This window comes from Botrytis deweyae (genome assembly GCF_014898535.1).
Source record: "Botrytis deweyae strain B1 chromosome Unknown BDEW_064, whole genome shotgun sequence".
Lineage (NCBI taxonomy): Eukaryota > Fungi > Ascomycota > Leotiomycetes > Helotiales > Sclerotiniaceae > Botrytis > Botrytis deweyae.
In genome coordinates this window covers 83,586-98,192 of record NW_024066271.1, presented here as the reverse complement: position 1 = coordinate 98,192, position 14,607 = coordinate 83,586, and the positions used below count along the sequence as shown (strand labels likewise).

The 14,607-nt window shown below is 41.8% G+C and overlaps 4 protein-coding genes across 4 annotated transcripts; all 4 read left to right on the top strand.

Annotated features, from left to right (window-relative positions):
• Nucleotides 1–199: 199 nt before the first annotated feature.
• On the top strand, nt 200–1,939 carry EAE98_012362 (uncharacterized protein; the record flags this gene model as incomplete). The annotated part of the gene is made up of 1 exon (XM_038959987.1): nt 200–1,939. The coding sequence occupies one exon, from the start codon at nt 200–202 to the stop codon at nt 1,937–1,939; it is 1,740 nt and encodes a 579-aa protein (XP_038803682.1).
• Nucleotides 1,940–4,118: 2,179 nt separating this feature from the next.
• EAE98_012361 (uncharacterized protein) lies at nt 4,119–4,715 on the top strand (the record flags this gene model as incomplete). The annotated part of the gene is made up of 2 exons (XM_038959986.1): nt 4,119–4,356; nt 4,408–4,715. 2 exons carry the CDS (start codon nt 4,119–4,121, stop codon nt 4,713–4,715), a joined length of 546 nt encoding a protein of 181 aa, XP_038803681.1.
• A 1,663-nt stretch (nt 4,716–6,378) lies between these two features.
• Nucleotides 6,379–8,024, top strand: EAE98_012360 (uncharacterized protein). The gene is made up of 3 exons (XM_038959985.1): nt 6,379–6,982; nt 7,106–7,196; nt 7,261–8,024. The coding sequence occupies exons 2-3, from the start codon at nt 7,149–7,151 to the stop codon at nt 7,750–7,752; spliced, it is 540 nt and encodes a 179-aa protein (XP_038803680.1). The 5' UTR covers nt 6,379–6,982; nt 7,106–7,148; the 3' UTR covers nt 7,753–8,024.
• Nucleotides 8,025–9,079: 1,055 nt separating this feature from the next.
• EAE98_012359 (uncharacterized protein) lies at nt 9,080–9,976 on the top strand (the record flags this gene model as incomplete). Its single annotated transcript, XM_038959984.1, has 3 exons — nt 9,080–9,172; nt 9,266–9,500; nt 9,582–9,976. The coding sequence occupies 3 exons, from the start codon at nt 9,080–9,082 to the stop codon at nt 9,974–9,976; spliced, it is 723 nt and encodes a 240-aa protein (XP_038803679.1).
• Between the last annotated feature and the right edge of the window lie 4,631 nt (nt 9,977–14,607).

The window sequence follows — 14,607 nt, the reverse complement described above, 5'->3', positions numbered from 1 at the left end:
AACTGCCAAATCTGCGTGGGTTTGATGAAATTCATCGGACGGAAGAAGAAGAAGGAGAGATATTTGAAAAATATACTCCTATTCTCCTTGTCTCCTTTTCTCTTTTTCTATACCACCATCACTTTGCATATCTCTCCCATACTATTTCAGTCTCTACTGCCAGATTAATTGTGTGCTGTGCTCAAATGCTACCTTCTTTATGTTTTTAATATCGGTGCTTCGTTATGCACTCTTTCTTCTTGTGCCTCTCTCTTTGACTTTCACCTCTTATCTTTATTTGTACCCTGCATTCCATGGTTGCGCTTTTCCTTCTCCTGAATACGATGCTTCAGAAGCATACGTGAATACACTTCGTCAACACACGCGTCCAAATTTGTATGATCCCAGCAAGGTAGCACCGTTCAGGCTCCTCGCTTTGGGGGATCCTCAACTCGAGGGTGAATCATCCATACGAGACATCGATTCTGTCAATTTGCCAAATTTGAAGAAATTCTTTCAAGATTCAGGAATCGTCAGCGGCACGAAACATAGCCTTCTACAGCGTGCGCGACACAGCCTCCATGATATAGTAGATTTCTGGCTCGACGACCTTCCTAAGGCTTTCGAAGTCTATCGCAAACGATTTGACCACATTGGTAATGATTATTACTTGGGACATATCTACCGCGCAACGCACTGGTGGTTGGACCCTACACATGTTACTGTACTTGGAGATCTTGTGGGGAGTCAATGGATAGATGATGAAGAATTCGAGGAACGTGGGCGAAGGTATTGGAATCGGGTATTCAAACATGGAGAACGGATTCCGGATGAGATTATGTCGCCGCCCGCTTTCGACTTTCAGAATACAATAATGCTGGGGGATGATGCTGCGGCATGGAAGAAGAGGATTATGAACGTGGCAGGTAATCATGATGTTGGGTATGCTGGAGATATCTCAAAGGATCGACTAGCTCGATTTGAGCGCGTTTTTGGGAAAGCGAATTACGAACTTCGATTTCAGCTACCTTCCAACCATAACGCTTCTTCAATTTCTACGACAGGCATCCAGACGGATGGGAGGGATATTCCCGAAATTAGGATTATGATCCTTAATGACATGAATCTCGATACGCCCGTGTCGGACAAAGACCTTCAAGACGAGTCATATCAATTTCTTAATGATTTGATAAGTACTTCTCACGCCGTTGAGCGATCCGCACTTTTTACATTAGTCCTCACTCATATCCCATTATATAAAGACGAAGGGATCTGTGTAGATGGACCGTTCTTTGATTTCTTCGATGGAGAATTCGAGAATGGAGTTAAGGAACAAAACCACCTCTCCCGCGATGCCTCTAAAGGTATGCTAGAAGGTGTATTTGGCATGAGCGGTAGTGCGCATGTGGACGGGCAAGGCATGGGAAGACATGGTATTATTCTAACCGGCCACGATCACGAAGGTTGTGATATCTATCACTACATCAACCAAAGCTTACCTGAAGAGGACAGAGAGTGGAGGTGCGATAGATACCCAGAAGCCAAACATCTAGTGAATCAATCAGGTATACCCGGACTGCGTGAAGTAACTGTACGGAGCATGATGGGGGATTTTGCTGGAAATGCGGGATTACTGAGTTTATGGTTCGACGAAGAAAGTTGGGAATGGCAATTTGAATTTGTAAATTGTGGATTGGGTACTCAGCATATTTGGTGGTTTGTGCATATTTTGGATTTCATCACGGCGATTGTAAGCATAGTTTATGGTGTTTGGCTCGCGGTCTTTAAGGCTCGCTCAATTTTGGGGCTGTGCGAGAATGGGAAGAAGAATGGGAAAAAGGATAAGAAAGTAACCTTCGAGATGACACCAGATACTGGTACTGAGCTTGAGAAGTCGAGGAGCGGAACTGACAATGGTAATAGAGAAGTTAAAGGGGGTGTCAACAGGAGTCGCAAATGAGAAGTGGAGTCGAATCAGGATTTCTTTTTAATAATACCCCGGGAAGATAGATTAAACTGGATAGATTGTATTATCATAGTTCAAATCCAAGGCGGAAGTACGCTCTACATGAGTTCAGTTTTTTTTTTTTGAAAGGTTTCTGCATTAGAACCTCGTTGCCAGCATTTTATTGTCGAAACACATATCGACATATAGATCAACTCGCTCTTCGAGACAAATATTCCCTCGCTTGGCAAATGAAATCTATAATGGTACGAGTCTATCAATTATTTGGAGCTTTAATTCAGTGAAGACTTGTACCGTTTTTATTCACGTCGAATACAATCGTCAATAGAAAGGCTTAGAGATAGGACCTGTATGGAACGACGAATCTCTGAACTATGTTTGTAAGGCCAAACAAGTGAATTGGTCGTTGGTATTCACCTAATACCTCGGATAGCTGGAGACGAACCATCCTTTCAGGGGGGTTTATCCCCATTTATGCTGGTATAAGTTTTGTCCTCAGCTGGCAACTTTCTAAAACAATATGAGGTAAACGTATGTCAAGTCTTGTAGACCACATCTGCGGCTCAAACGTTTTGTCTTTTATTTGATCGCTCTTTCGATATACTGTCAAGATATAACAGTTGAAAAGCAACGGTTCCAAAAAAAGGACCAGTGATGTATATACTTGCACCGACGAGCAACTTTTGAATATCTATGTGTCAACCTCGAGGTGGGAATTTAGGTGGGAATTTGGGTAAAGGTATGTCAGTATTCCTCTTCAGAAAGGCGCAGAATGGTAGAACATCGGAGGTTTCAATCTATTATGTAGGTGTTCAAGAAGCACGGCCCCAAAACAGATCTTGGTGGTTATTGAAAAACGGTCAGTTCACTTGTAGCTGTATAGACTCCCTGATAAAAGACTACGTTGAGAAGGAGATGGAAATTGCTTCAATTTCAAGTGTGGACATTGCAATGACCAAGCAAAAGGGGAAGGACCTAAAAATATTTGAGCTGATTCAAAAAGCAACTCAAAGCTTCCAAATGCCATCTTATTATTGATCAACTTATTAAACCGAGACTTGGCGAAGAAACGACACAGAAACTTTCACAAATTCTGCCAATAACATCATACCCAGGTAAGATCCAAGAGCCTGCATGCATTCACACAGCTCAATAGAGAGGATGCCCTGCCGAGAAGGATGCTGCCATTCAAACTTCCGAGTTCAGAGTCATGAGTGAATCGTCACGGCTCAACAGAACATGAATTATCGATACCTCTACCGATTCTTCCAACGACTTTCCAGCATCCAGAGTCGCGAACGGATCGCCTTATCCACCAAAAACCCATCGAAAGTAGGATCCATACTTCTACAGTTCTATCTCACGCATGATATGCGCCAAGTCTGAGCATATTGGAACATCAATCTATAGAATTGATATTGGCTTGCTTGATACCTTCCCTGTTTCATGACTTATGCCTGACTAGACGGGCGCCCGTGTTTGGAGAATCAGTGGTAGTTTGCTTTCTTTTGATTCATGTTATCTCGAAAAGGTTACAACACTGTCAACTTCCCGACCTTACGAAACTCATATGAACGTAGGGAAGATGGGAAGCTATATGAATAAAAATTAGATTGGTGGATACATAGAAGACAAAGGTAAACACGAACAAATGAAAGAGGGGATGAGGATAACTGGAAGGTATTTTGATTTACGACGCTGGTGGACCATTTGCAGCTGGAAGCAGGATGAAATGGAGAGATTATTAAGGCCACCCAATTTATTAGTATCAGTAGGTCATTTGATATAGGAAATATGGCGAGATACTTTGCCTTACTTACTATGTATGTTTTGACGAGGTGTGTAGTTCTGATTCTGAGCGAAGACAAGATACCTATCTCTAGAATAGATTCAAAGCTTTGAATCGCAAAGCCATCGATTGATATGATAGAACAATACAGCACTAGATACATACAGCACAATTGAACATAAGAGCTGTACTTCATCTTGAATTCATCCAGTGAATGGCAATCATCCTCAGCTTCCTCACTTTTGAAAATTCCACGTTCATTTATCTGCCACTTGACTGCTTCTTTTCCTCAAATACACACACACCACACAACTTGAAGTTCCACGTCAAAATACTGTTGCTTGTCACAGCTCGGATTCTCTATATTTTGAGCATATTTTCATAATGCAAAGTAACCAAGGAATGATGAGACTATCATACGAAAGCATTTACGATGAGATTCTGGCCAAAGCAACAAGCTCACAACACGGCTACACAGATGAAGAAGTCAACAACGTCTTGAAAGAGATGCAGGAAAGATACCAGGAAAGATATCCTGGGGAAGGTTATGATCTATATTTTTGTGATATCGCATGCCCCGATCAACCCTGGTTGGTCGAAAGTTGGGCTTGGATACATTTATGTATGTGGAGTCTTGGGTTCATCATTCACTTTGATGCTGATCAAGCTACAGTTCCCGGAGAACCTCGACCTTGGCGCTCATCAAACCACACAGAAGAAGAGTCAGAATACTATACGGCGTTAAATAGACATGCGATATACTTATTCCGAGCCACGAGCAAAAGAGCACAAGTTACCGGCCGCGTAGGAGATTCCGTTTCTGTGGCGGCCCAGCAGTGGGATACCGAGCCGGTTGTCAAAGATGAATCTGAAATGGATGCCGAGCCGACGCTAGCTGCAAATGACGATATTCCAAGAAAACGATCCATGCCAGCTAATGAGGAAGCACGAAAAAAGATTAAAACGATGAAGGATACGTAGATTGTAGCCAGCGCGTTGAGTTTGAAGGCGTGGTGGAATAATGATACGATCAGTCGTTTGCAACTCTTGCAAGAATATTAGAGCAATGAAGCACTCCGGTTATAGCAGGATATGTCTATTTCACAAAATTGCAAGATGATAATGTTGCTGAATCTGGAGGAAGTCGGCACCACGGCGGTGACCATAAGAGAACAGAGCTTTCCGAAATCGCTAATTGAGACCTGTAGTGTCAGTCACATCAGACGTGGCAATGCATTGGTTGAATCATTCGGTCTCGGCGGTATGATGTGATTGAGAGTCCGATACGTAAGAGACTGTGGAAAAGAGGTGTTCAGAGAGTTCAACTTGTCTCTTTGTTAGGAAAAGCGAGTGCTATGTATCGATGCAAAGACACAAGCTCTTTTTCCAACGCAGAGCTGGCCCAGCCGAGTCTTTAACTCTCTTCTAACAATTTTAGCTTTTCTATACAAAGATATATGTACCCGGAAGAGCTATATGATTCGACGTCGAATATTTCATTAGAGGCTAAGGAGAATGTCTAAAGCCGGTGACCTGATTCATTCTAGATCTAATCAACGTAGAAAAAGTCGTAATATTGGTTACTAAATATACAAGAACTCCCTAGTGATGCATGTGTGTAGTCATTCCTGCAGTCTAGACTCAAGTCATCTATCTTCCTCCCATAGTGTACGATAAGCACAGCTTCACATGTCAAAACTTGAGAGCGTAGTTGGTCCAAGTTAAGTTTCGCCATGCGTAAGACGGATCCTTCCATCCAGCGATACGAAGCTCGGCTTCAATTGGGATAGGATGCACAATATTGAAACAAAATACAAAGGGGTGGTGTATCATCATGTATATCCAGCCACATCTAGTTGGCACTGATGTATATCGTATGATACAAATAGGCAGGAGATCAAGGGTTCAATGTACATGATACTTACTACAGAGTAGAAATCATACATAATCCTTGGGTCTTAAAGATGATCCGCGTAGGGTTTAGATTTCATGTTGGTCCTAACACATCAAAGGTCTCGCAGATGCACCTGGTGTCCTCCAGGAGAGAGATGGAAGTTTGATAAAGAAGAAGCACCATCTAGGTCGAATCTCATGAGCGTATCTTGCAAGAGTTTCTGATATATGACATATGGTAATTGATATACGATATATGATATATGTAAGGCAAAGCGGGTTTCGTCATTGGTATCTGGTATTCATAAGAACGGAAGAGATCTCGAGGAGATTCACACACTTAAGATCATCCTACATGTGTGCCGTATCGGTGAAAGGAAAAGATAGGCTGGATGGGAAACTTTTAGCGGGCGATAAGAGAGATAAGACATTTGAGAATGACTTCTTCTTCACATGGCTGTCTCTCAGGTAAAGTTGACCGTGTTCAAGCAAAATACACAACATCAAGCCATTAGTACCTAGGTCGGTCATGAAGAAGACCTCTCTCGTAGCCTCCTTCCCCTTTATAATATCAAATTGAGGAATGTTGCACTACGAGTAGGTAGGTCAGAGATTACATAACTTTTGATCTTGATCGACCCGTACGTACTGATGGAATTACCTACACTTTCACATGCTTCTTGGCATTGGATTAAACAAGTTTAATTCACACGGGCCACCCGGGCCACACCATTCATCATTCCACTATCGCTTTCTGACTTTCTATCAATCAATCCAATCCCATTCAGTCCAATCCAATCCAATCCAATCCAAGCCAACCCAGTCCAATCCAGTTCAATCCACTTGACAACATCTTCTGCACCGTCATCCACCCTCCCCTAAAAGAGAAAGAGAAACAAAGAAAGGAACGGAAGGAAAAGACAAGAAAAGAAAAGAAAAGAAAACAAAACAAAACAAACCAAACCAAACCAAAAAAACTCTATCATATGCCAATCCCAATAGCTTATTTAGCCCCTGGGCTGAATATATCCAATCAATCCTCAAATGGACCGGCTTAAAACCCGTTTGCAATCGGATCAGGGAATGCGTTGAGCACATGCAAATTCACATATCTCATCTTATTATTATTGTACTCCGTATCAACTTCTCTTGGAAAAAATCCAGACTGGTGGCGCATTAAACTTTACCCATAGTTCTTGCTCTTCCATCACTTATTAACCTTAGACACCACACATCTTTCATTGACCAACAACTTACTTTCAATCTTCTGACCACCATCTCGCACCCATCTCACGCAAAGCTTCATACTAGTCATATTTCCATCCAGGAACGAATTGTCAGATACCAAGCAACTAGTATGTATACTCCTGCTTGCCATTGCCGCCTTCTGCAAGGCACGACCATAAAGCTCTGATCTAGAACAAGCGATATCATGGTGGCATAGAATCCAGGACCCAGCTAACATCGTACCCATCAAGAGTCACATATAATACCACGTTTGTCCTATACGTCTGAGAAAGAATGGCACCTCAAGTAAACGGCGAGACTCCCTCATCCGTCTTCCTCGATGTGAGTCATCCCACCAAATCATGAGTTCGTTTCAAGCCATGATACTGACGTTTATGAAATTTAGCATCTCACATCTTACCCTCTCATCCACGACTCCATCTCTACCTTCAAGTCTAACCCCTATGGCCAAAGATCCATCGACCTGACCGCAACCTCTTACGAGAAGTTTGGCAAACCAATCATTCCATACCTCCAAAAACCCTACCAATATGTATCTCCTTACGTCGCGAAAGCCGATGAGCTTGGCGACTCTACCTTGTCCACCATTGAATCGAAATTCCCTGCCGTCAAGAAACCTACAGGCGAACTCTATAGTGATGGAAAATACTTTGTGTTCTATCCAATAACAAAAAGTAACGAGGGAAAGGAGTATGTGTTGGGAAAATACAACAGCGAGGTCAAGAAGACGGAAGATCAGGGTTATTTCGGCTACGGAAAGGCAGTCGTCAGCACAGGATTGATCGTATCAAGTGAGGCCTTTCAATGGTTGAGCCAATTTCTATCAGCCAAGAAGGCAGAGGCCAAGGAAGTAACCAACGAGAAGATAAACAACTAGGAAACATAGCGGGATGGGAATAGGAAGTAATGAGACGCGATTGTCGGTGGAATGGTAAATAAGGCGATGGCATTTCTCTCAAATGGATCGGAATGTGGAAAATGAATGATGGAATGAAGGGAAATGAAGCTACATAACCGTCGTACATTAATAAGGTTACATTCTGGATTCTCCACCTACAAATCAAAAATGCTCTTTCGGGGTTTATTTAAATGAGAATATGGATATACTTCGTACATAATTCTCTCTAGGGAATAGCGAGAGCGATGATTACATTTTGTGCTCCTAGGTGAAATGCTTACACCACATACAGATTCAACCCATTACACTTTACTCGCTGGGAGACAGACCACAGCGTGCAAAATTCGACATCGTGATACGTTTATCTGCCGGGTAAGGGGACGTTATAGTCCATGACGTTCGGGGTTATCTGCGTGGCATGGTAGTTTGAATGACAGCATAGATCTGCCGAGAATAGACGATCCCAAGATATATGTGTGGTATGGATTAGATACTGGGTGCATTCTATTTCGAGACAGAATTGCAGAATTGTCGGAAGCATCCAGAAGCTCCCTCGGAAAGATGACATATGGTAAGATCTTACTTTACCAATCCCACTTTCTCGTTCATTCGAATTATCGAATTATCGAATCCTCGAATTCTCAATGTCTCACAAGTCCCAAGCAGAGGTATTATCACCGCTCTGCCATCCAGCATTCGGAGTTTAAATGGATAAGTAAGCACGCAAGCAATACTACGAGGTAATTGGCTACTTCTCAGACTTGCATGTCGGATTTTAAGGTTCGAGCTGCTTAGATTGATATGATAAATCATGTGGGTCTAGCGTCAACTCCGGAGTCCAGGAGATGATTTGATTGGCTCTCACTGATGCCAATGAGGGGGTAATTGAGCCTATTTGATATATTTGATAGAGCTTCTAACCAGATTATCGGATGTGGGTGCCAAGAAGGGATAAGAGTTTCACGTCATTTCCAACAGTTTGGTTGATTGACCTTTGCGATGTGCCTTTTGGGATGCAATTGCGTGCAGCTTGATCTATTGAATCAGGAGCCCAACCTGTTGGTTTTGCTGTAGGTACTGCGCGTGGCCTTTATCGCCGAAACTTTGGCACGTCATGTCACACAAGTTGGTACAAGTGAATCAAATGAATTCGTGAGGGGAAGTTGTATAAAGAGGAGTGAATCTCTTCGAAATGGAGAAATCCTCATACTCAAATAACATCATCTTCATTGCAATCATATCTTGACTCTTCTCACACAAGAACAAACAACTTGCCAACCAACTTCAATCTACCATACACAGCAAAATGTCTTCTCAAACCCAACAACCAAAGGTTCTCTTCGTCCTTACCTCCCATGATAAGATGGGCAACACTGGAAAGCCTACTGGCTGGTATCTTGTTCGTCTCCCTTCACCTTGCACATAATATCATCTACCCCATATCTTTTCTTCTCTCTACAACCATATAGCTAACATTTCTCCTCTTTTCCAGCCCGAGTTTGCTCACCCATATGACATTCTCTCTCCTCATGCTCAAATCACTGTCGCCTCTGTCAGTGGTGGTGCTGCGCCTTTAGACCCCGCATCTGTTGAAGCTTCCAAGGATGATGTCTCTGTCAATTTCTTGAAGAACGAAGAATCTCTATGGAAGAATACTGCACCCCTTTCGGACTTCGTAGGCAAAGCTTCGGAGTTTGATGCTATTTTCTATGCTGGTGGTCATGGTCGTAAGTACTCCCCCGGTTTCGCTCTGCCATTTATGGAGTGACGTCACAAACTATGCACACAACTTACTAAAACATATATAGCAATGTGGGATCTTGCACACAACGAAACATCTCACAAAATCATTTCTGAATTCCACACCAAGGATCGCATTATCGCAGCTGTCTGTCACGGCCCTGCAGCCCTTGCATATGCCAAACTTCCTTCCGGCAAATTTTTGCTTGAAAACGCCCCGGTGACTGGATTCTCAAATACCGAGGAGGAAGCATACATAGGTCTTTCAAACATGCCTTTTGAGCTAGAAACGGCTTTAGGTGAAGCTAGCAATGGCAAATTCGAAAAGGCGTCAGATGACTGGGCGCCACACATTGCACTGGCAAATGGAGGAAAGATTATCACAGGACAGAATCCTGCAAGTGCTAGCGGAGTAGGAGAGGCCATTTTGGCGCAGTTGAGAAAGGAGGGCAAGAGTGCTTAGATTTATCATTGTAGGGAAAGATTGATGGGCGAAATGGAATCTGGGGTTTGACGCGAGCGAATGGGAACGGACTGTAAAATAGTTTAGACAAATGCGAGGCTTTCACACATATACTTACGTGCTATTCTATCAATGTGAAAAAATCACATATATTTGTTCTTTGTGAATATGACATGTCTCTTTAAATAGTCTCGGGTCATTGCCCTCCTTTCTCCACATCGACAACTTAAACTCAAGCGATAAGAAATAGGTTATATCTCCAAACAATCATTACTGTATAAACCTGAACACACGGCGAACAAAGTTATTTAACCCATTGTCATAGGTGTCTGTCTTTTCAGAGAAAGAAGAATCAGCGATTTGTGGCTTTTGCCATGTGGATTGGTCTACTGAACGAATTCAAATCACAAAGTAGGTGATGCGAGCATTATATTAATTTGTCACTCTCCTCGAACTGCTGAAATCCATTCAAGATCACTGCACATCAGCATATAGAAGAATGATAGCAACCTGAAATCTATTTGTTGCGGGTCATCATCACATACACTGCTTTATTGATGAATTTTATATTCCTCAAAAATCCTGAGGTACAAGGAATACCCATGACGTGCTCGGTAATTATAATTCTTTGGCTGGTTTTCGGGTCTCGAGGGGACTTGTTTCAAGCCTGTCTACCTATAAATTATAGATGATCTCATATTCGTTCATTATTGGTCATCTACTGCTGAGTGTAGTTTCAATGGGTTACTTCGCCATTGAAGCTAGAGTGGACGGATTTGTTAACATTAGTCCTGCTAGAAGCGTCTGATCAATTTGGTATACATGCATATAAGCTGAGAATCATACCTTTTCGGTTTTCTCACGAGGAACGTATCACAAGACCCAGATAGAGTACCATTTTCATGTCGAACAGAACGCGAAAGCTTACACATTGACGAAAGTCACACTTTTGAATAAGGTAATTGGGGCTCCCGTGGGAGATATAGTCGTATAATTCTAATGGAGTATAGTGATACACAGGTTTCTAAAACACCGAGCCAAACAAGATTAGCAGAACAGATGCTGAAAAGCGAACATTAATATCAGCTAGATGTTCCGTCGCAAGAGCGCTGCGGACGAACTTATACCTTGGCTCTCCTTGACATAATTCAATCAACATAGGGTATCTGTTGGAGAAGAATTTTGCAGAAGAAGCCTCTCTCATAAAGATCTTTAGTTCATACAAGCTTCAGAGACATTGTTCCAAAATACCCTGCCGCGTTGCGTCTGCTATGCAGGAAACTGAAGCTTCTTGATACGATTTTATGTTATAGTGAAAGCTTGAAAAAGTGGAAAGAGGTGATTTGGAATGAAACGGGTGTATTGATTGTCAGAGTGTTGTATTGAGTAAGATAAGATAGGAATAGAGATAGATGGCAACAATAATTGGTATACAACACTCCATGGAGCAGGGTGTAGTGACAACAGTTACATGATAATGAAAAGGGAACATCCAATCAACAAATGATGATCTCCTGACAATAGAATACCTCGATCAAGTGAACCTTTGACTGTTGATGTTCAGCTGGACTTCTTAAGACTTAAGAATTCCGACTCACCTCTCGTTTGCTGGTGACTAGCTTGACTCTACATTACTCACATATATGCATTACTCTGCAGTGGCAAATGACGCACTCTGGCCCGAAGCTTATACAATTGCTTCTTAGTTTTACAGGTATTGGGGCGAAAGAACTGAATATCATATCTCACACACTTGACGCCCATTGAAATTCAACGCTCTGAGCACAACACAAGATTACCTATTTACTAAAACTTCTCTTTAGACATTCCTACCTCTTTTACTAATTAATGCAATAGCATCTATTCATCGTAAAACTGTCCCCTATTTCTACGAAGCTCAAGTTCAATATGATATCCATTGGTCTAGGTCTTCATATTGAACCCGAGACCAAGTCGATACCGTCATAGTGGGATGTTTTCAATAGGAGCGATTCGTGTTAGAATTGCTAATTTTAGACCGTAGTTGGGCGAATGCTTTATTAGTATTATATAACTGTATCTAAGGACATACTCTTAACAGAAGATGCTGAGGTTTGAGAGAAATAACAAACGTCGAACGAAACAAACATTGACAAGTTTTTGCTGCAGCTCAAAAACATCAAATCTAAAACTCAAAGCTCTGAACATCTGATTCTTTCCGTACAGCGAAACTTTGTCGCCGTTTGTTTCAAAAGAGGTATTCGTGGATGTGAATGTCGAAACTACGTTTGCGAGATAAGTAGTCAAATCAAATTCAGTTCGCCTCGACGCCGATATCAAGCACTTAATCGTTTTTCAAAACTAGATTTGAGAAATCTTGTGAGTGAATTCGAAGAGTTTATAGACCAATGCATCTGTTCACTGACTCTCGCGAGACCTCTCGACCTCTCGACCTCTTTTGCGCCGCTAAAAAAATAATGCCAGCCAATATAAATACATCTCTCAACTTCCAAGTTGTTACCAAAAACTACTATTTCCGAGCAGAATCCCATATGGCGCTTAGGCGGAATCGATCATCCTTTTGAAACTCTGAACTTTTCGATAGTCCAAATACTTTTGCATTGAAATCTGTGCCACACGTGTATATGAAAAATGGTAATTGTTGTAGTAAATCTCCTTTTCAGTAAAGAGGAGAATGTGCAAGCAAAGATGACACCAGGAACCGTATAATCATAGTGACAGTGACACTTCCCGACGAAAACATCCAAAAAAACGAACAAGTGAAACAATCAATAAGCACATCGCCGTTTTTCTACTCTGTGTTTCTCCCCGCAGCTTCCCTTAGACTAATTCGAGATCAATATATGGCTAATTTTCCTGTTCCATCTCATACATCAAGTGTTTGTACTCTTGGAATTGTGGGCACAAACCGTCTTCTATGTCCAATCATGGTCATTGGAGGTCTCCTAAACACGCTTCTGCGTGCCATCATGACACTAGAGGCTCGAGTGATTAGAAACTCCCTCCTTGCTTAAGTATTTAAGTTGGCAGTATCATATTTTGTAAGGCAATTTGTATGTTTGTACACCCACAGAAGAGAAGTAGACGTAGCAATATGGAAATGCTGAGTGACGGTCCAGTCATTGCCGACAAAATCTCTCTGATCTCAACTCCATTACAAGAGACAGACTAAATTAGAAACAATGCCGCGGACCAGTCCCTGCCATCCTGACTCACTATTCCAATACGGTGCCCAATAGAATGCTGATATATTACTATTAGTATAGATAGCATGCTCCATGTCCATCTACTTTGCAATTTTCCGCACTATCCGTCTGCTCTTAGACTCATCTTAGCGATAACAAGAATCATAAGCGAGGGGGTAACAGTGATTTCAGATCGTGACGAAAGAGATAAATTGACGACAGCAAAAATGATTCAGGCCAGGAGCAAACTGTATTTTTCAATGTTCGATTTGGAAATTTAAGTCCTAGAAATGTTTCCGCCGATCCTGCGTACTATACCCCGAGCTCTTCGATGGTAGAAGTTATCAATTGTATTGATGAATCAAGGAGCAGTTGATGTTTGTATTTGTATATCTGATCCTGAAGACTCGACCGCTTAAAGTTAACCTTCTCTACTGCAAAGTCTCTCTTGATTCAGGAAAGCAACATTCCTGAACCATGTGCCACGAGGATAATTCGAAGTTCTTAGTATGATTGACGCATCGGACTTGGATACATTTGCGCCGAGAATAGTTTGAGGAAGAGAAGTAAATATGGTTTATTATTCTTGTACCATGCAAAATCCTACCTACGCCGGAATGCAGAGGGGGGTCAGATGCCAACTTAAACGTTTCTTCACAACACCAAAAGTAAACGCTACATACTCACATATCTACTCACTAACCTCCACAACTTCTTTTTAAAAACTTCTCATCATTATAAGGAACCTCTATCAATCACAGATACCCAGCAAACAACTCATGCGCAGAAAGTCATATCATGAAATGCGTCTGTTTCCGCTAGCCAAATAATGGAGCATAGATATGTTGACTTGAGATGCATGGTATTTTGTACAAGCCCTTGTATAAAAGCTTGAAATACTTACAAATAATTTAATTCTTGAACATAGAAGAGATGATCAAAGTCATTGACAATGACCATTTTCATCTTTGACGACAGTCAAAACATAAAAATGTATCAATCTCTATTGGGCTATTGTCATTACATTAAATTTCGTTTTAATTGCATTTAGTCTGTATAGAGAATCGACGACAGATTCTAAGATTTTCAAGCCAAGGCATTTTTGGTAACACTCAAAAAATCCCAATCGCCCTGATTGACTGCAGTGCGTGATAGTCTCTTTCTCTGGTACGAAATAGAGGATAATCCTAGATCTTTTATACCTCACAATTGCTCCGCTATCAAGGAGTGAATCGAGTGCAGATCCCTGAGAACTTCCTTGCAAGGTGAAAAATAAGGGGAAGGTGATGGCAAGCACACGAAGCGAGGAGATCAAAGAGAAGCAAAACACAACTAGACGACTCTTCATCACCTCATTGTCGATCCCAATCCATGCACTACTACAGATGAATACCATTAGCAAGGCATTGAATTACCCACCCACTAAATCTCAGCCAACTGAAAAGC

Excerpts from the sequence above, each read along its gene's own strand:
- EAE98_012360 (XM_038959985.1), top strand. The coding sequence starts at position 7,149 with ATGGCACCTCAAGTAAACGGCGAGACTCCCTCATCCGTCTTCCTCGAT. Across the intron at positions 7,197-7,260 it reads CCTCATCCGTCTTCCTCGAT|CATCTCACATCTTACCCTCT; the intron begins GTGAGTCATCCC and ends TATGAAATTTAG.